Genomic DNA, 22,291 nt, shown 5'->3' on the forward strand with positions numbered 1-22,291 from the left:
CCAGAAAAGGGAGCCTTGTGCAGCCAGACGATGACGCTGGCTCAACAACTCGAGACTTAGGGGCTATACTGCTTTTCCCACGATCACCTGATGCTCCACGACCACCACCACTACCATCATTACCAGCTGCCAATGACCGCCCACGGCCACGACCTCTTCCACCAGACTTCCTCATTCTTGGAAAAATGTTACCAAACTAACAACCGTTATGTGGTCCTGTAAAACCAGGTACAAGGTGTGCGTGAACTTGTTGGGAATGTAAATCTCCCCCTTTTTTATGTGTGGGAGAATGCAGTGAAAAATGAGGCCCACTGTATTACACTAGACAGTTTGATTAGCAGAAAGAGGCTGGCAGATATGGCACTAACAGGATTGACGCAGATACAAACACTGGCAATAGAAATGTCCCTCTTTATGTGTGGGAGAATGCAGGGAAAAATCAGGCCCACTGTATTACACAACACAGTTTGATAAGCAGAAAGAGGCTGGCAGATATGGCACTAACAGGAGTGACACAGATCAAAACTCTGCCAATAGAAATGTCCCTCTTTATGTGTGGGAGAATGCAGGGAAAAATCAGGCCCACTGTATTACACAATACACAGTTTCATTAGCAGAAAGAGGCTGGCAGATATGGCACTAGCCGGACTGACGCAGATGCACACACTGGCAATAGAAATGTCCCTCTCTTTTTTTGATATGGGAGACAAGGGATTTAATCAGGCCCACTATATCACGGTATAGTTCCTGTGGCACAAAATGACTGACAGATACCACAGACAGCACTCGCACACATGCACAGGTTTGGCAAGATTATTCTCCCTTTATTGTAATTTTTTTGGGGGACATGTGAGACAAGTGATTTAATCTGGCCCACTGTTACACAGTAGGTTTTCTGTGGCAGAAAAAAAAGACAGATGCCACACACAGGACTGGCACTAATGCAGATTTGCCAGTCTTAATCTCCCACTATTTTTCTTTTCGTTTTATGGGAGAATTAGGAAGAAATCAGGCACACTGTTATACAGTAGGTTTTCTGTGGCAGAAAGTGGCTTGAAGAGATATAACAAAAAAAAAAAAAGACTACAATTACTATCTCCCTACAGTAATCTCAGAAAAGTGTGGCAGGCAGCAATAAAAAGGAGTGCTGCACACAAAAGTCAAAAATGTGGACAAACAAACAAGATCGCTGTGCAGAAAGGAAGGAGCAACAGGATTTGTGCTTTGAAAAAAGCAGTTGGTATGCACAGCGGCGTACACACAGCAACGCAGCTATCAGGGAGCCTTATAACCTACAGAGCTGATGAAGAGAAATCTAGCCTCCACTGTCCCTGCAAAGAAAAGGTGGTGTTGGACAGTGGAAATTGGTACAGCACAAGTGGTTTTGGGGTCAATTTACCCTGCCTAACGCTATCCCTGCTTCTGACGAAGCAACAGCATCCTCTCCCTACGCTCAGATCAGCAGCAGTAAGATGGCGGTCGGCGGGAACGCCCTTTATAGCCCCTGTGACGCCGCAGAAAGCAAGCCAATCACTGCCATGCCCTTCTCTAAGATGGTGGGGACCAGGACCTATGTCATCACGCTGCCCACACTCTGCGTGCACCTTCATTGGCTGAAAAATGGCGCTTTAAGCGTCATATGAAACGCGACTTTGGCGCGAAGATCGTGTACCGCATGGCCTATCCCACGCTGGGATCGGGTCGGGTTTCATGAAACCCGACTTTGCCAAAAGTCGGCGACTTATGAAAATGACCGATCCGTTTCGCTCAACCCTAGTCCTTACATTCAGTTTCAGACCCCGTCCAGAGAACCAAGAGGTCCTCAATATAACAAAACCAACGGAAAACGTTGGTTTGAAAGGCATGTAACGGGCGCACCCGTGTCTCCTCCCACCAACCCATGAAGAGGTTGGCATAGGAGGGTGCACAGCGAGCACCCATTGCAGTGCCGGATACCTGCTCGTAAAACACCCTATCAAAAACAAGGTAGCTATTGGAGAGAACGAAAGATAGTAGGTCCTACACAGGTGAATACTTGTTTAATCTTTTTATGAATGTGTATATATAATATATATATTTATATATCTGTTGGACTTCTAACACAGCATGCTATGTTTTCCCTGAGGAAGCAGCAACTTTTGCGGCGATGATCGTGGGAACTGTTGTGGATTCTGTTTGTGGGCTCCCTCTGGTGGTTACTGCTGGTACTGGGTGACTTTGGTGGGTTGCGGCCTTTGGTTTCCACCTGTCCATCAGAGGCTGGGTGTTTCCTATTTTACCTGGCCTTTCTGTCATTTCCCTTGCCGGCTATCAATGTGTTCAGATGTGCTCTGTTTGGTTCCTGCCTACCTGCTCCCAGATCTTTCAGGATAAGCTAAGTGCTGATTTTCAGTTGTTTGTTTTTTTGTCTAGCTGGCTTAGAATGTCTCTATGCTAGCTGGTAGCTCTAGTGGACTGAGGTTCTCCCCATGTGCCATGAGTTGGCACATGGGTTCTTGTAATCTCAGGATGGTTTTTTTGATTAGGGTTTTTTGCTGACCGCTCAGTCCCCTTTTGTATCATTCTGCTTTCTAGTTTACAGCGGGCCTCTATTTGCTAAAACTATATACATCATCTCTGTGTGTGCCTTCCTCTCATTTCACCGTCAATACATGTGGGGGGCAACTATATCTTTGGGGTTCGTTCCTCTGGAGGCAAGTGAGGTCTTATTTTCTCTGCAGTACTAGTTAGCTCTTAGGCTGGTGCGTGGCGTCTAGAACCAACGTAGGCACGCTCCCTGGCTATCTCTAGTTGCGTTTGTCAGGCGTAGGGCAGCGGTCAGCCCAGGTTCCATCACCCTAGAGCTTGTCCGATATTTTTGTAATTTGCTTGTCCTGTGCTATCCCTAGCCATTGGGGATTCATGACAGTATAGCCGGCCCACAAAGTGTTAATTGTTTGGGCTGAAGCAGGAGAAATAGAAGTGTTCAAGGGATTTTTTTTTTTTTTTCCCTTCAGAGTTTTGCTGTCTAGCCCTTAATTGCTGTCTAGCTGCTTCTTACCTCCTCTTAACCCTTGAATGGCTCTGATCTTAGCTGTTTATCATGGATGTCCAGAGTTTGGCTTCCAGCCTGAGTAATCTCGCGGCAAAGGTTCAAAACATACAGGATTTCGTTGTTCACACTCCCATGTCTGAACCTAGAATTCCTATTCCTGAGTTTTTTTCTGGAGATAGATCTACCTTCCTGAATTTCAGGAACAATTGTAAATTGTTTCTTTCTTTAAAATCTCGCTCCTCTGGAGACCCTGCTCAACAGGTCAAGATTGTTATATCGTTCCTACGGGGCGACCCTCAGAATTGGGCATTTGCATTGGCACCAGGGAATCCTGCATTGCTCAGTGTGGATGCGTTTTTTCTGGCATTGGGATTGCTCTATGAGGAACCTAATCTAGAGATTCAGGCTGAAAAGGCTTTATTAGCCCTCTCTCAGGGGCATGATGAAGCGGAAATATATTGTCAGAAATTTCGGAAATGGTCGGTGCTTACTCAGTGGAATGAGTGCGCCCTGGCTGCAAACTTCAGAAATGGTCTTTCTGAGGCCATTAAGGATATTATGGTGGGGTTCCCTGCCCTACAGGTCTGAATGAGTCTATGGCTATGGCCATTCAGATTGATCGGCGTTTACGGGAGCGCAAACCCGTGCACCAGTTGGCGGTGTCTTCTGAACAGGCACCTGAGACTATGCAATGTGATAGAATTCAGTCCAGAAGTGAACGGCAAAATTATAGGCGGAAAAATGGATTGTGTTTTTATTGTGGTGATTCAGCTCATGTTATATCAGCATGCTCTAAACGCACAAAAAGGGTTGATAAATCTTTTGCCATTGATACTCTGCAGTCTAAGTTCATTTTGTCTGTGACTCTGATTTTTTTCACTGTCTTCCATTTCCGTCGATGCCTATGTGGATTCAGGCGCTGCCCTGAGTCTTATGGATTGGTCATTTGCTAAACGCTGCGGTTTTAGTCTAGAGCCTCTGGAAGTTCCTATTCCTCTGAAGGGAATTGACTCTACACCATTGGCTATGAATAAACCGCAGTATTGGACACAAGTGACCAATGCGCATGACTCCCGTTCATCAGGAGGTGATTCGCTTCCTTGTACTGTATAATTTACATGATGTACTAGTGCTTGGTCTGCCATGGTTACAAACTCATAATCCTGTCCTGGACTGGAGAACAATGTCTGTGCTAAGCTGGGGATGTCAGGGGTTTCATGATGATGCACCTCTGATTTCAATCGCTTCATCTACTCCTTCTGAGATCCCTGCGTTTTTGTCGGAATATCGGGATGTTTTTGAGGAGCCTAAGCTCAATTCGCTCCCTCCTCATAGAGAGTGTGACTGTGCTATAGAATTGATTCCTGGCAGTAAGTTCCCTAAGGGTCGTTTATTTAATCTGTCACTGCCAGAGCATACTGCTATGCGGAATTATATTAAGGAGTCCTTGGAAAAGGGACATATTCGTCCATCTTCGTCCCCTCTGGGGGCAGGTTTTTTTTTCGTGGCAAAAAAAGATGGTTCCCTGAGGCCTTGTATAGATTATCGCCTTCTGAATAAGATTACAGTCAAATACCAGTATCCATTGCCATTATTTACTGATTTGTTTGCTCGCATTAAGGGGGCTAGGTGGTTCACTAAGATAGATCTTCGAGGTGCGTATAATTTGGTGCGGATAAAACAGGGTGATGAGTGGAAAACCGCATTTAATACGCCTGAGGGCCATTTTGAGTATTTGGTAATGCCTTTTGGACTCTCCAATGCTCCGTCAGTCTTTCAGTCCTTTATGCACAATATTTTCCGTGAATATCTGGATAAGTTTATGATTGTGTATTTGGATGATATTTTGGTGTTTTCTGATGACTGGGAGTCTCATGTTCTACAGGTCAGGAAGGTGTTTCAGGTTCTGCGGGCCAATTCTCTGTTTGTGAAGGGCTCAAAGTGTCTCTTCGGAGTCCAGAAGATTTCTTTTTTGGGGTACATTTTTTCTCCTTCTACTATTGAGATGGATCCCGTTAAGGTTCAGGCTATTTGTGACTGGACACAACCTACATCTGTTAAGAGCCTTCAGAAGTTCTTGGGGTTTGCTAATTTTTATCGTCGGTTCATTGCTAATTTTTCCAGTATTGTTAAACCTTTGACTGATTTGACTAAAAAGGGTGCTGATGTTGCTGATTGGTCTCCTGCGGCCGTGGAGGCCTTTCGGGAACTTAAGCGCCGGTTTTCTTCTGCCCCTGTGTTGTGTCAACCAGATGTTTCACTTCCTTTTCAGGTTGAGGTTGATGCTTCCGAGATTGTAGCGGGGGCGGTTTTGTCACAGAGAAGTTCTAATGGCTCGGTGATGAAGCCATGTGCTTTCTTCTCTAGAAAATTCTCGCCCGCCGAGCGCAATTATGATGTGGGTAATCGGGAGCTTTTGGCCATGAAGTGGGCATTTGAGGAGTGGCGTCATTGGCTTGAGGGTGCTAAACATCGCGTGGTGGTCTTGACTGATCACAAGAATCTCATTTACCTTGAGTCTGCCAGGCGTTTGAATCCTAGACAGGCTCGTTGGTCGTTATTTTTTTCTCGTTTCAATTTCGTGGTTTCATACCTGCCAGGTTCAAAGAATGTGAAGGCAGATGCTCTTTCCAGGAGTTTTGTGCCTGACTCTCCTGGAGACACTGGGCCTACTGGTATCCTTAGGGATGGGGTAATATTGTCCGCCGTATCCCCAGACTTGCGACGCGCATTGCAGGAGTTTCAGGTGGATAAACCGGATCGATGTCCACCAGAAAGACTGTTTGTTCCGAATGATTGGACCAGTAGAGTCATCTCCGAGGTCCATTCTTCTGTGTTGGCTGGTCATCCTGGAATATTTGGTACAAGAGACTTGGTGGCCAGGTCTTTTTGGTGGCCTTCCTTGTCTAGGGATGTGCGTACCTTTGTGCAGTCTTGTGAAGTGTGTGCTTGAGCTAAGCCCTGCTGTTCACGGGCTAGTGGGTTGTTGTTATCATTGCCCATCCCGAAGAGGCCTTGGACGCACATTTCCATGGATTTTATTTCTGATCTCCCGGTTTCACAGAAAATGTCCGTTATCTGGGTTGTGTGTGACCGCTTTTCTAAGATGGTTCATTTGGTGCCCTTGCCTAAGTTGCCCTCCTCCTCTGAGTTGGTTCCTTTATTTTTTCAGAACGTGGTTCGTTTGCATGGGATTCCGGAGAATATCGTTTCTGACAGGGGATCCCAGTTTGTGTCTAGATTTTGGCGGACGTTTTGTGCCAAGATGGGCATTGATTTGTCTTTCTCGTCTGCATTCCATCCTCAGACGAATGGCCAGACGGAGCGAACTAATCAGACCTTGGAAACTTATTTGAGGTGTTTTGTTTCTGCTGATCAGGATGACTGGGTTGCTTTTTTGCCACTGGCCGAATTTGCTCTTAATAATCGGGCTAGTTCTGTCACGTTGGTCTCTCCTTTTTTTTGTAATTCGGGGTTTCATCCTCGTTTTTCCTCTGGTCAGGGGGAGTCTTCGGATTGTCCTGGAGTGGACGTGGTGGTGGACAGGCTACATCAGATTTGGAATCAGGTGGTGGACAATTTGAAGTTGTCTCAGGAGAAGACTCAGCAGTTTGCTAATCGCCGTCGCCGCGTGGGTCCCCGACTTCTTGTTGGGGACTTGGTGTGGTTGTCTTCTCGTTTTGTCCCTATGAAGGTCTCTTCTCCTAAGTTCAAGCCTCGGTTCATCGGTCCTTATAGGATCTCGGAGATTCTTAACCCTGTATCTTTTCGTTTGGATCTCCCAGCATCGTTTGCTATTCATAATGTGTTCCATCGGTCGTTGTTGCGGAGGTATGAGGTGCCCGTTGTTCCTTCGGTCGAGCCTCCTGCTCCGGTGCTGGTGGAGGGAGAATTGGAGTATGTTGTTGAAAAGATCTTGGATTCTCGTGTTTCCAGATGCAAACTCCAGTATTTGGTTAAGTGGAAGGGTTATGGTCAGGAGGATAATTCCTGGGTGGTCGCCTCCGATGTTCATGCGACTGATTTGGTCCGTGCCTTCCATAGAGCTCACCCTGATCGCCCTGGGGGTTCTCGTGAGGGTTCGGTGACCCCTCCTCAAGGGGGGGGGTACTGTTGTGTATTCTGTTTGTGGGCTCCCTCTGGTGGTTACTGCTGGTACTGGGTGACTTTGGTGGGTTGCGGCCTTTGGTTTCCACCTGTCCATCAGAGGCTGGGTGTTTCCTATTTTACCTGGCCTTTCTGTCATTTCCCTTGCCGGCTATCAATGTGTTCAGATGTGCTCTGTTTGGTTCCTGCCTACCTGCTCCCAGATCTTTCAGGATAAGCTAAGTGCTGATTTTCAGTTGTTTGTTTTTTTGTCTAGCTGGCTTAGAATGTCTCTATGCTAGCTGGTAGCTCTAGTGGACTGAGGTTCTCCCCATGTGCCATGAGTTGGCACATGGGTTCTTGTAATCTCAGGATGGTTTTTTTGATTAGGGTTTTTTGCTGACCGCTCAGTCCCCTTTTGTATCATTCTGCTTTCTAGTTTACAGCGGGCCTCTATTTGCTAAAACTATATACATCATCTCTATGTGTGTGCCTTCCTCTCATTTCACCGTCAATACATGTGGGGGGCAACTATATCTTTGGGGTTCGTTCCTCTGGAGGCAAGTGAGGTCTTATTTTCTCTGCAGTACTAGTTAGCTCTTAGGCTGGTGCGTGGCGTCTAGAACCAACGTAGGCACGCTCCCTGGCTATCTCTAGTTGCGTTTGTCAGGCGTAGGGCAGCGGTCAGCCCAGGTTCCATCACCCTAGAGCTTGTCCGATGTTTTTTGTAATTTGCTTGTCCTGTGCTATCCCTAGCCATTGGGGATTCATGACAGGGAACCTATCCCACATCTCTTCCCTTCTTGCTTTTATGGCTCCGTTCTGAACCCCAGGATCCATGTGTTTGAGTACATATTATTATTATTTTGAGGAATGGGCTTGTTAATCCTCGCACCCTCTCAACTTTTCTTTTACTTATTTCATCTTTTTATTAACATTTTTTCCTCATTTCACATGTATTATTAATTGGAAAGTTTTTCTTGGCACTCTGAACTAGGTATATTCAACAATCTTGGGATTTTTTTCTTTTGCACCAGAATACTATTTTTTGGGCCCATATGGTACTGTGATATTATCGTAGCCATATATATTGATCCTTTGTTGTTCTTCAGATATATAACATAATTGATCATGTTTTAAGAGCCTTTTTGTATTTATTGCTTTTGGGAATTTTGATGTGGGTTATCATTGCCCCTATATCAGGGCATGATACTTGTTTAGTTCTGTATTGCATGTTTGCAATTCTAGTGTTTTTAAAAAATATCGCTTCTGTGGTTTGTCTTTATATGTATTTTTGATACCTGCCAATAAAGTGTTGCATTTTTATATATTGAGGTGTTCCCGTATATGTGGGCATGATCTTTTCTTCCCTTTTGTTACTCTTCCTTGCTTCTGTTGCGGCTCCTGCGCAGGCGTACTGATTTGCCCTGTTGAGGGCGGAGCAAAGTACTGCAGTGCGCAGGCGCCGGGCCTCTGACCTTTCCCAGCGCCTGCGCACTGCAGTACTTTGCTCTTCCCTCAACAGGGCCGAGAATTATAGAATGCTGTAGATAAGCCCCTAATGGCTGTGGCCGCAGCTTATATGCAAAAAATGAGGTGACAAATTCCTTTAAAAAAAGATGAGCTCTGGAGGCATGTTCTCATGCAGATCAGTGTCCTGCCAATATCCCCGAACAGCTCATTTACATGTATGAAAAATGTATTTCTCTGGAATAAAACCTCACATCACAAATATGAAAGGTATCATTGTATTCAGCTTTCAGTTACCGATATGCCTATATAGACGGCTTAGGAGGGTTGATCCTACTGACAGATTCCCTTTTAAATAAATGCAATTATTTTGAGGACCATGTGAGACTTTTAGTGTAATTATAACAGCTTTGCCATTGTCTCCCCTACTTCGATGTTTCCTCTAGTCACTTATATAGCAAACTTATTGTTTTCTTCTTTTCTTTTGACAGAAAGAACTGCGTTAACGTGTTAATAACAACAACACAACTAGTACCGGCACTTGCAAAAGTTTTACTGTATGGCTTGGGAGAAATTTTGCCAATTGAGAACATATACAGTGCCACAAAAATAGGTAACATCATTATATTATATGCATCCAAAGCACAAAATGGGGGGGAATTAACCAAGACTGTCATTTCAAATGCCAGTGTTGAACCTGTATCCTGCGCGATGTTAGTGGTAAAATTTGTTTATGAAAATATCAGAAATTTGGAGAAAATTTTGAAAATTTCCCAATTTTCAACATTTTTTCTTATTCCCTTAAACGAGTTATGTCATCCAAACTAGTTAATAAATAACATTTCCTACATGTCTATTTTACCTCAGCACATATATTTTTTTGTTAGGAAGTTAGAAGGGTTAAAATTTGATCAGCAATTTCTCACCATTTTTTTTTTATGGACCATATCATATTTGAAGTGACTTTGTGGGCCTATATGACAAAAAATATCCAACAGTGACACCATTCCAAAAACTACATCACTCAAGGTGCTCAAAATAACATTCATGAAGTTAATTAACCCTTCAGGTGCTTCACAGGAATTAATGAAATGTAGACGAAAAATAGGAACTTTTAACTTTTTTTCTCAAAAATGTTACTTATCTACACGTTTTATTTTCACAAGGGTAACAGGAGAAAATGAACCTCTAAATTTGTTGTGCAATTTCTTCTGAGTACACCGATACCCCATATGTGGTTGTAAACTACTGTTTGGGGGCATGGCAGGACTTGGAAGGGACTTGGAAGGGAAGAAGTGCCACATTTGAGTTCAGATTTTGCTGTAATGGTTTGAGGGTGCCATATTCACATTGGCAGAGCCCCTGAGGTGCCAGAACAGCACAAACCCCCATAAGTGACGCCCATTAGGTGGTGAAGAAAAAATCATTACATTTTTACCACAAAAATGTTGTTTTAGCCCCAAATTTTACATTTTCACATGGGGAAATGGGTAAACGTGGCACTAAAATTTGTCACACAATTTCTGTACGGTACTGCTTAGCCACACAGCGAGACTTAGAACGGAAGGAGTGCTATTTGCCTCCTGGAGCTCAGATTTTCCTACAATAGTGCACTCCATATACAGAGCCCCTAAGTGCTAGAACAGCAGAATGCCCACCTAAAATGACCCCAGTTTGGAAATTATACCCCTGAAAAACATATGGACCCTAAATGTGGTTTAGCAACACTGTAGGTCTCAGAAAGGAGGGTGGGATTTGGATTAGGGAGCTCTGAATTTGCTGGATTTCTTTTGGAGGATGAAGAGCCATAGCGCATTTTGTACTACCAGTAATGTGGAAAAGCCCTCATTTATTTCTGTTGATGACTGATCTGACTGGGGACTTTTGTGGATTGAGTTGAAGCTCTTATTGGGTACCTTTTACAATAACGTTGGGGCTCACATATATCCTGTGCTCTACACTGAGCACTTACTTCAGGGTTTCTAAATGTCCGAATGACAGGGTTCAGATGAAATCCCCGAGGGATCTATTCACTATAATGAAACTGCATTACAGAGTTACTCTAGACTCTGTATGGCCTCTGTTCAGCGCGGTGTCCTTGTTTTCAAAAGTTCACAAAACAGTGGCCGACCGAGCTTTTATGCACTTCTAAAAAGACAGACATTGCTGCATAGGCAAGATGATGTCCACAGTGTCTCCATCTGACTCATTATAGGAAATCATACGACGTGATTCCATCTGAATCACGTATTTGAGGTTTTTATGGAAACCCCGATGTAAGTGATCAGCGTAGAGCACAGGATAGATGTGAGTCGAGTCTTACTGCAATCTTTGGGAGACAGAATGAACAAATCAGCAGGTGAAGAATTGACTTTATTTTTTACACAGTTCCAGTGCTGTATAAGTGATTAAGCGACTTTATTCTTTGGGTCGGTGAGATTACAGCAATACCAGATTCATACCATTTTTTATGTTTGACTGCTGTCACACACTAAAAATATTAATCTTTATTTTTATAAAGAGCAAATATATTCCACAGCGCTTTACAGTTTGCACACATTATCATCACTGTCCCCGATGGCGCTCACAATCTAAATTCCCTATCAGTATGTCTATGGAATGTGAAAGGAAACTGGAGAACCCGGAGGAAACCCACGCAAACACGGGGAGAACATACAAACTCCTTGCAAATGTTGTCCTTGGTGGGATTTGAACCGAGGACTCCAGCGCTGCAAGGCTGCAGTGCTATCCACTGAGCCACCGTGCTGCCCCTAAAAGACACTTTCTTTTTAAAGCAGTAAGCTACAGCAGTTTGTGATTTACTGCATCTCTCCAGTATTTGCTGACGCAAGCCAGAGGTCGCTTTTCAATGCAAGTCTATGAAAGCCACTCATATACTTGCATTTAGCGCTTGTGACCGACAATTCTGACTTATGGGCAGTCAGAAGTTGTGATTACAAGAAGACAGCGTGGGGACCGTAGGGGTGACCGGAAGAGCTGAAGATGACATCTGATAAGTACGAGACTAGGTGCAGAGACCTTAGAATAGCACCACTCCAGCTCTGCAATAAAAAAAATAGATGGAGTGGTCCTTTGAATGATTATTATCTTGTGTTTTTCGTTGCTGCTTACTAATATTTGCTTATACTTCCAGGGAAAGAAAGTTGTTTTGAAAGAATAGTGACAAAATTTGGAAAGAAGGTTACCTATGTGGTTATTGGGGATGGCCGAGATGAAGAAATGGCTGCCAAGCAGGTACAAGAAATGAAGCATTTTTTGTAGTGGTGTTGGTCCAATTAAACTGTTATGTTACTAAACATTTTATCATTAAAGCGCAATGTTATTTCCCAAATTAGTTGGCTCTACTCCAATTGGCTCAAGTGTAGTGAAATTGAATCTGCATAAAACTCCATCCTGATTAAAGTTCAATTTACTTGTGCCTTCGGGGGTTCTTGAGACTAATATGGACACTAAAATGGCAGCTGTATTTAGTTTTTTTCGCTATACATTTAATCAGTTATCAATGAATAAACACAGTGAGACAAATTGTTATGAATAATCAAATGGAAATTTTATTACCTTACAAATCTATATGAAACTGGGTAACAATGACCCTGAGGACAATATACAGGATGATTACAAAGAAGGGGAGGAAAAAAGTTCAGATGCACTAAAAGGCTCACGTCACTCAAAAGCACCAACAGTGGCACCAGTTAAAGATATAACTCGCATTGGCAAAGTCACCACTAACAAAATGTTTAGTCCAAAATGATGGTATCCTATGTATAAAAGATCAAGTATCATATCATCCATGGAACATTATTAAAGTGCCGGTAATAGTGCAAAAAGATGGAAAAATACTTTTCTTACCCATGTTGGAGAGAGTGACGTGTGCATCAGTTTCCCGACGCACATTTCACGTGGCAGGCTCCTTCGGGGGGCAGTCTGCCCCTGGTCTTTAAGGGGTTAAGATTAGAAAAATAAGCATAACAGAATTTTATCACAATTAGACTTAGGGTACCGTCACACAGTGAAATTTCCATCGCTACGACGGTACGATTCGTGACGTTCTAGCGATATCGTTACGATATCGCTGTGTCTGACACGCTACTGCGATCAGACATCACGCTGAGAATCGTACGTCGTAGCACATCGTTTGGAACTTTCTTTCGTCGCTTGATCACCCGCTGACATCGCTGGATCGTTGTGTGTGACAGCGATCCAGCGATGTGTTCGCTTGTAACCAGGGTAAACATCGGGTAACTAAGCCAGGGCCGCGCTTAGTAACCCGATGTTTACCCTGGCTACCAGCGTAAACGTAAAAAAACAAACAGTACATACTCACATTCCGGTGTCTGTCCTCCGGCGTCTCAGCTTCTCTGCACTGTGTGAGCGCCGGCCAGCCGGAAAGCGAGCACAGCGGTGACGTCTGACGTCACCGCTGTGCTTTCCGGCCGCTGTGCATAACACAGTGCAGAGAAGCTGAGACGCAGAGGGACAGACACCGGAATGTAAGTATGTACTGTTTGTTTTTTTACGTTAACGCTGGTAACCAGGGTAAACATCGGGTTACTAAGCGCGGCCCTGCGCTTAGTTACCCGATGTTTACCCTGGTTACTCGGGGACTTCGGCATCGCTCCAGCGCCGTGATTGCAAAGTGTGACCGCAGTCTACGACGCTGGAGCGATATTCATACGATCGCTGCGACGTCACGGATCGTGCCGTCGCAGCGATGGAAATTTCACTGTGTGACGGTACCCTTAGTCCAAAGGTGTATAGTGCTCAGATAATGTGCTTTTACTTTGTTTATTTTTTATGTTCAGAAACGAAAAGATTGAGCTGTGCATTGCAGCTCGTTCTTTGTTTCTGTATCACAACTTCCCGTGTATTACCTGAACTGAACTGATTTTAACCAATTGCAAATTGTATGATATGCACTTGTATGAGTGTATATTCCTCATATGGCAATGTTGACAGTTCAGTAAAAAATCCTATGGCCCTTGGAAGGGGAAAATTAAAAGCACAAATAAATGAAAATCTCCATTTCAGAAAGGGGCTAAAGCTAATTCATAAATAGAAATTTGCTACCTAAGGACTAAGTCAAACGGCCCTATAAATAGCAGTCGGCCACTTTGGAACACCGTGCACAATATCTGTCCGATTTTATAGTGTCTATACCCCAAGGATGTTTACTTGAGATCTGACCGATCTAAAATCATGTCACATTGAGGACCTGCGTCCCTTGATCAAAAAGCCAAAGATGCAAACAACCTTCAGGTATAAATTTTCAAGTTTCCACTAAGGTGTTTAATACTTGTAAATAAAATAAGTCTGTTCTTTGTAGACAACCTAACCCCTTAATGACAAATGACTTACATTTGCATTGTGTTCTGACTTTGACTTCTTTCCAGGAAGATGATGGCCGATTTAATCTAAACCTAAAGCCGTCTGTTAGCATGTTAAATGCCGCCGGCGTTCTCTGACAGCGGCATTTAACATGCGTCGGCGGGGGGCACGTCATTCCATGCACCAGTGATGTGATCACAGGGTGCAGATACAGTGCCTTGCGAAAGTATTCGGCTTCCTGGAACTTTTTCAACCTTTTCCCACATATCATGCTTCAAACATAAAGATACCAAATGTAAATTTTTGGTGAAGAATCAACAAGTGGAACACAATTGTGAAGTTGAACGAAATTTATTGGTTATTTTAAATTTTTGTGGAAATTCAAAAACTGAAAAGTAGGGCATGCAATATTATTCGGCCCCTTTACTTTCAGTGCAGCAAACTAAAGCATCTGCCAACTGCTGGACCGTCTGTGGTGCAACGTGATGTTGGTGGACTGAGCAAGACATGATGTCCCAGATGTGTTCAATCAGATTCAGGTCTGGGTAACAGGCGGTCCAGTCCATAGCTTCAATGCCTTCATCTTGCAGGAACTGCTGGCACACTCCAGCCACATGAGGACTGGCATTGCCATTCATTAGGAGGAACCCATGGCCAACTGCACTAGCATATTGTCTCACAAGGGGTCTGAGGATCTCATCTCGGTACCTAATGGCAGTCATGCTATCTCTGGCAAGCACAAGGAGGGCTGTGCAGCCCTCCAAAGAAATGCCACTTCACACCATTACTGACCCACTGCCAAAGCGGTCATGCTGAAGGATGTTGCAGGCAGCAGATTGCTCTCCATGGTGTCTTCAGACTCTGTCACGTCTGTCACATGTGCTCAGTGTGAACCTGCTTTCATCTGTGCAGAGCACAGGGCACCAGTTGCCAATCCTGGTGTTCTGGGGCAAATGCCAAGCGTCATGCACGGTTGTTGGGCTGTGAGCACAACCCCCATCTGTGGACGTCGGACACTCAGACCATCCTCATGGAGTCGGTTTCTAACAGTTTGTGCAGACACATGCACATTTGTGGCCTGCTGGAGGTCATTTTGCAGGGCTCTGGCAGTGCTCCTTTTGTTCCTCCTTGCACAAAGGCTGAGGTAGCGGTTCTGCTGCTGGATTGTTGTCCTCCTATGGCCCCCTCCACGTCTCCTGGTGTACTGGCCTGTCTCCTGGTAGCGCCTCCAGCCTCTCGACACTCCGCTGACAGACACAGCAAACCTTGCCACAGCTCGCATTGATGTGTCATCCTGGATGAGCTGCATTACCTGAGCCACTTGTGTGGGTTGCAGAGTCCGTCTCATGCTACCACGAGTGTGAAAGCACAACCAACATTCAAAAGTGACCAAAACATCAGCCAGAAAGCATTGCTATTGAGATGTGGTCTGTGGTCCCCATCTGCAGAACCACTCCCTTGAGTGTTTCTTGAGAATTGCCAATAATTTCCATCTATTGTCTATTCCATTTGCACAACAGCATGTGAAATTGATTGTCAATCAGTGTTGCTTCCTAAGTGGACAGTTTGATTTCACAGAAGTTTGATTTACTTGGAGTTATATTCTGTTGTTTAAGTGTTCCCTTTATTTTTTTGAGCAGTGTATAATCCACTTTTGTGTAATCAAGTCTCTGTAAATGCACCTGCTCTGTGATAGTCTCATGGTTCTGTTTGAAGCACAGAGAGCATCATGAAGACCAAGGAACACAACAGGGCAGGTCCATGATACTGTTGTAGAGAAGTTTAAAGCCGGATTTGGATACAAAATGATTTCCAAAACTTTAAAGATCCCAAGGAGCACTGTGCAAGCGATCATATTGAAATGGAAGGAGTATCATACCACTGCAAATCTACCAAGACCTGGCCGTCCCTCTAAACTTTTATCTCAAACAAGGAGAAGACTAATCAGAGATGCAGCCAAGAGGCCCATGATCACTCTGGATGAACTGCAGAGATCTATAGCTGAGGTGGGACAGTCTGTACATAGGACAACAATCAGTCATACACTGCACAAATCTGACCTTTATGGAAGATTAGCAAGAAGAAAGCCATTTTTCAAAGATAGCCATAAAAAGTGTCATTTAAAGTTTGCAACAAGCCACCTGGGAGACACACCAAACATGTGGAAGAAGGTGCTCTGGTCAGATGAAACCAAAATGGAACTTTTTGGAAACAATGCCAAACGATATGTTTGGCGTAAAGGCGACACAGCTCATCACCCTGAACACACCATCCCCACTGTCAAACATGGTGGTGGCAGCATCATGGTTTGGGCCTGCTTTTTTCAGCAGGGACAGGGAAGATGGTTAAAATTGATGGAAAAATGGATGGAGCCAAATACAGGACCATTCTTGAAGATAACCTGTTGGAGCAAAATCTACAATGGAATGGTTCGCAAATAGACGTATCCAGGTGGTAGAATGGCCAAGTCAAAGTCCAGACCTCAATCCAATCGAGAATCTGTGGAAAGAGCTGAAAAATGCTGTTCACAAACAATCTCCATCAAACCTCACTGAGCTCGAGCTGTTTGCCAATGAGGAATGGGCAAGAATTTCAGTCTCTCGATGTACAAAACTGATAGAGACATACCCCAAGTGACTTGCAGCTGTAATCGCAGCAAAAGGTGGCCCAACAAAGTATTAAGTTAAAGGGGCCGAATAATATTGCACGCCCCACTTTTCAGTTTCTGAATTTCCACAAAAATTTAAAATAACCAATGAATTTCGTTCAACTTCACAATTGTGTTCCATTTGTTTTTGATTTTTCACCAAAAATTTACATTTGGTATCTTTGTTTGAAGCATATGATATGTGGAAAAAAGGTTGAAAAGTTCCAGGGAGCCGAATACTTTCGCAAGACACTGTACATTGTTATGACAACTAGAGGTCTGCTGAAGACCTTCATGTTTGACTATTCCCTTGTGAAAGTCGGTCTATAACTGATGTTCCGAGGAGATTGATTTTAGCCCATGCACTGCTATGTATAGCACAAGGGTTCAGACAATCTCGGCTTCAAGTCCCCTAAGGCAGGGGTGTCAAACTGCATTCCTCGAGGGCCTCAAACCATGCGTGTTTTCAAGATTTCCTTCTCATTGCACAAGGTGCTGGAATCATTCTGTGCAGGTGATTAAATGATCACCTGTGCAATACAAAGAAATCCTGAAAACATGACCTGTTTGCAGCCCTTGAGGAATGCAGTTTGACATCCCTGCCCTAAGGAGTCTATTAAATACAGTAAAAAAACAAGTTGTAAAACAAAATGAAAAAAAGAGAAAATAATTAAAATCACCCCCATTTAAAAATAGAACAATAAAAAAACTACTCATTTGGTATCTCTGCATTTGTAAAAGTCCGTTAGAAAAATAAAGTAAATTAATCTGATTGGTAAATAGCGTAACAAGAAAGAAAAATGCCAGAATTACATTTGTTTTTTTTGGCCGCTGCATCATTGCAATAAAATGCAATATGAGTGGTATTGATAAAAATATCAGCTCAGGGTGCAAAAAATAAGCTATCACACAGCACTATATCCTGAAAATTGAGGGCAATATGGGTCTTGGAAAATGGCGACACAAGGAAAGGTTTGGGTTTTGTTTTTGTTTTTTGTTTGTTTTTTACAAATTTCCAGTCTTTCACCACGTAAATAAAAAATGACAATACATGTTTGGTATCTTTGTGATTGTGCTGACCTCGACAATCATATTGCCAGGTCAGTTTTACCGTGTAGTGAACATAGTAAAATAAAAATAAACAATTGTAAAAGTGCTTTTTTTGTTTTGCAATTTCAATGCATTAGGAATGTTTTCCCAGCTTTCCAGTACATCACATAATAAAATGAATGATGTCTTTCAAAAGTACAACTCGTCCTGCGAAAAACAAGCCCTCATATATCTATGTGGACGAAAAAATTTTAAAAAAAGTTATTGAGGGAAAAAGGAAACGTCCCCAGTGGTAAATGGGGGGGGGTTGAAGGGTTTAATATGAGCCAAATTGACACATTTTTAGATATTTTATTTTCTTGCGTGAGCTGGATCAGTTTTTTTTATGGTAATGAAAATCAGACAGCACACGGATGCAACTCAGATGTCATCTGTATGCTGTTCATTTTTTGGGATGGTACGAATGGGCAAGCTTGGTTATGTCTCCCCAATGAATATAATGTATGCGTGAAGCACTAGTACAAAAAGAAACATGTGAATAAAGCCTTTCATTGGCATTTGAAGTTGAACAAAAGCAGGTTTTTAAGTTTTTGTTTTATTGTTTTTGTCTTTGAACAGCATAACATGCCTTTCTGGAGGATCACGAACCATAATGACCTAATCTCTCTACATCAAGCTTTGGAGCTGGACTTTTTGTGAGATTCCAGGAAAGCATTGACTCTTGTATGAATTGGGTCTGCTGGAAGGAAACAAGCAGAACTATGTTTATTAATCTATGAAGACATGAGATTGATCTGATCTATTTGCTTCCAACTTCCTGGAAGAAGAAAAAGCACTTAAGGTGTGGCCTTCAAGGATGAGCAACCATTCATGTCTCTCTCCTTCAGTATTGTTGAATGTCCAGCTGTCTCTCACGTCACCTACCTCTTTAGTAGATAGTCACACTATTCCTTCAGTTTCCTACTAGTTAGTGAACATGCCACCTACCTCTTCAATCTTAAGTTTTGTGTCATTACTTTAGGCATCCTCTTAAATAAAACATATCTGCCGTCATTAAGTAAGATGGAATATACAGAAAGCCAACACCTTTTGAGTCATATCTGATGGGCCGCGAATGTAGCAGTGGATCCTGATTTATTCTGTGTTACATCCTGATGTCAAATGAAGTCCCAAGATCTTTCAACTGCGGATGGATACAGTCTGCATCAGACTAAATCTGTCAGCCCCCCTAATTTGAATGAAGATTAGGGATCATGTACATATATCTTGGATTTTTAACAACACGAGTCATAATGGCTTGTCTATATTGTTGTCTTCTTGATAACCATTCTGGAAAACTTTATGAAATACCTCGCTGAGGGAGGCGGGATTAGACTCCCATTTCTATAACTTGGAAGTTGGTAACTTATTAAAACCGTCTTCTCCCCTCTCTATTTTCTTCTTTTTTTATTATTTTTTTAATCTCATATTTTAATGGCAACAAAGAACAGAAACCACTAGTGATACAAACAGACTTTAAAGGGGTTTTCTATTTTCAGGAAAGTAGACTCCAAACCCTCTAAAATAATAGAGCAGGTATTCACCCTCCTGAACCCAGCATCGGCTCCACAACGCTGCTATGGTCTGAGTTTTGACTATAGTGGATACAATGAGGATCTTTGCGGCAGCCCAAACCATAGGCAAGGGTAAATACCAGCTCTTTTTTTTTTTTCTTTTGCAGCAGTTGGGGTTCACTTTCCTAAGAGTGCAAAACCTATTTCATTATGTTGTTGCCATTGCTGCCTAATATAAAGTATGTTTTTATCAAGTGCAGGAATAAAATGTCTTGGTAATAAACTGTAAAAGGATCAATGTCTACATTGAATGCATCATTTCTGAAAATGTCATAAAGATCCCAGATGGCAATAACGCTTTGCTATGTATATTTGTAGATAGGTATCAATGTTCTATGAACAGGATAGGTGATAAATTTATGATTGCTGGGAATTCAGCTAATGGAGTCCCCATCCATCATCTGAGTTCCAAAGTTTCTTTACCAAATAGATGAATAGTTCACAAAATTATGTTGTGTTTTTTTAATATATTAAAAATGTATTAATACTGTAATTTGTAAACTTGAAGGAAAAACACACATTTATATAGCAGTAAAGTTATGCATACATATTATCCATAGCTATGTACTTAATCTTATTTTCCAGCATATGTGAAGGCACTTTATTTACACATAAGCAGCAATAATATTGCTTACTCAAAGCTTCCTATACACATGGCCCTTTTAACAACATTCAAATGGATACTCCATACAGAAACCAGGTTCATTAAAGCCATCTTGGTGTAATACTTGAATTACAAAGTAGCCATTATGTACAGCACTGTTCAAGTTTTTTGGCACTATTTTAAACTTATGTGGGTTCCCCTAAATAGCTTACGGCAGTGATTGACAGAAAGAAATGTATGTTGGTTCCAGAATTCAGGAATTTTCCAGCATTGCAATGTAGTGAAGATGGAATAGGCAGACTTCAGAGGCATTTAGGGATGCAATGTTCATAGGTTATAAAACAAAATAGGAGTTGTTGCTGACCTGCCATTGTAATGTGTTCAACATCTATTTAAGGGGATCACAAAACCACAAGCATATTATGAGGCTGAAGTTAAGCGGTTCATACATGACTGTCATAACAAGGCTTTTTTTGTACTAGGTAGTGTTAAAATTAGTATAAATGTCCTTTTCCCAAACAAACACATACCTTATTTTTGGACTATATGACGCACTTTTTTCCTCTAAAAACATCTTATAGTCCAGATGTATGTGCTCTGGCTGAGGTGGGGGAGCAGCGGGTCGCGGTAGCCAGCTGTTGTGGGTAACTCCTGTCCCCGCTGTTAAAGAGAAATTAATATTCACTCTGTTCCATGCCCATGGCGTGGAAAGCAGTGAATATTCCATTTATCTTAAATAGCAAGCACAGTGTTAGTGCAGCCGCTGGCTTCTTGCAGCTGCTGGGCATTCCTGTGTGCCCACTACTTAATGCAATGAATATTCACTGCTCTCCTCTCACATAGGAGTGGAATGTAGGTAATATTCATTCTCTTCAGTAGGGCACACATAATCGCCCAGCAGCTGCAGCAAGCCAGCGGCTGAGGTTACTGTGCCCGCTATTAAAGAGCTATGAATATTCACTGCCCTTCACGCACATAGTCCCAGTGTGGGGAGCAGCAAGTATTCCGGCAGCTGTCCTCTTGCTTGTAAGCCAGCGCATGACGACAATGCTATGCCCTTCTTACAAGCATAAAGCAGCTGCTGGTATCGGAACAAGATGCTGCGAGGGATTGCAGGAAGGTACCATAAGTATAATGGTTTGGAATTTTTTAAATGTTTTTCTGATGGGAGCCATACATACCAGGATGGGGATTGGGGTCAATGATACCAGGATAAAGGATGGGGCCATGTATACCAGAACAGAGATGGGGTCCCTGCATATCAGGATGGAGATGAGGGGGGGGCAAAACATGCCAGGATAGGGATGAGGGGCCCATGCGTACCAGAAATGGGATGAGAGGGACATGCATACCAGGATAGGGATGAGGGGGCCATGCATACCACGATAGGGATGAGAGGGCCATGCATACCAGGATAGATGAGGGAGCCATGCATTCCAGGGTAGGGATGATGGGGCTATGCATACCAGGGTAGGGGTGTCGTATATATTTTGCTTCAATTTTCTTTTCTAATTTCCTCCTCCTAAAACATAGATGTGTCTTATAGTCCAAAAAATACGGTAATTAGTGAACACGTACTGAACATCAGGCTGCACTTGCTGGTGCTAACCACAGATTCAGTGAACAGAACACTTTCCAAAAAAGAGTAATTAAGTACAACCAGAGTAACTTAAATCGAATTCCTTGAAAGGGTTTTTTTTAATGATGCGTCCATAGCATAATATTTTGCATTTATTTTTTAAATGAGTGGGGTAGGTTCATATTTTCTACTGAATTACAGCTAAAAAGATGGTGAAAAAAAAACCCCCACAATGTTTGTAAAGCACAATTGGCATACTTTAACATGTAAAGACACTAGCATCCAAAACTTTCAGCTTGTTTTGATTGCGTAATTAAAAAGTAACTGTGGTCATTGCTTTGGGGAAAAAAAAAAAAAAAGTAACTGTAGTTTAATTTTTTAGTTAAAAAATCAATAGTACACATGAAATAAACAACTTTGTAAAATATGCATATTTTCTCTTCCTGTATTAAATCTTTCACTCTCAATTTGACAGTAAAATATGTATTCCGTAAAGAGATATGAGATGACAGTTGGTGCTTCTAAAATTCCTTGGAGGGAAGATCTGAGGCAGACACAAACATTATAATGCAAGTTCAACAGAACTATAGGAGCACCAATTGTTTTCTCCTATGTAATGGGAAAATTGGTTTCCACTAAAAGACAGATTTTACAAAATTTGTTTTGTTTTAGTTTTTTATTTTCATCTTTACCCTTAATTTATGGGGGGAAAAAATTAAAATGCCAGTTACTCTTGAAATTAAAAATATCTCCTCTAAATGTACCTCAAGACTTGAACTACATTTGGCTGGACTCACACATGCATTTTTTTTTTGTAGCCAAATAGGCATAGACCTAAATTTTGCTATAGATAATAATTGCG

General features: G+C 42.5%; 2 protein-coding genes across 11 annotated transcripts in view; one reads left to right on the forward strand and one right to left on the reverse strand.

Moving 5' to 3' along the window:
* The window catches only part of EYA3 (EYA transcriptional coactivator and phosphatase 3), a 758,790-nt gene extending 739,313 nt beyond the window's left edge, over nucleotides 1-19,477 (forward strand). For all 9 annotated transcript variants that reach the window (XM_077295600.1, XM_077295599.1, XM_077295598.1 and 6 more), the window contains 3 exons: nucleotides 9,082-9,203; nucleotides 11,745-11,845; nucleotides 18,252-19,477. In XM_077295600.1, the coding sequence (XP_077151715.1) occupies nucleotides 9,082-9,203; nucleotides 11,745-11,845; nucleotides 18,252-18,332 (304 nt within the window). In that variant the 3' untranslated portion in view covers nucleotides 18,333-19,477. The remainder of the gene's footprint in view (nucleotides 1-9,081; nucleotides 9,204-11,744; nucleotides 11,846-18,251) is intronic.
* XKR8 (XK related 8) overlaps nucleotides 1-22,291 on the reverse strand; it is a 523,821-nt gene that overhangs the window by 262,071 nt on the left and 239,459 nt on the right. The window lies entirely within an intron of this gene.

The sequence above is a fragment of the Ranitomeya variabilis genome, chromosome 3 (genome assembly GCF_051348905.1).
Source record: "Ranitomeya variabilis isolate aRanVar5 chromosome 3, aRanVar5.hap1, whole genome shotgun sequence".
In the NCBI taxonomy this organism is placed as follows: domain Eukaryota; kingdom Metazoa; phylum Chordata; class Amphibia; order Anura; family Dendrobatidae; genus Ranitomeya; species Ranitomeya variabilis.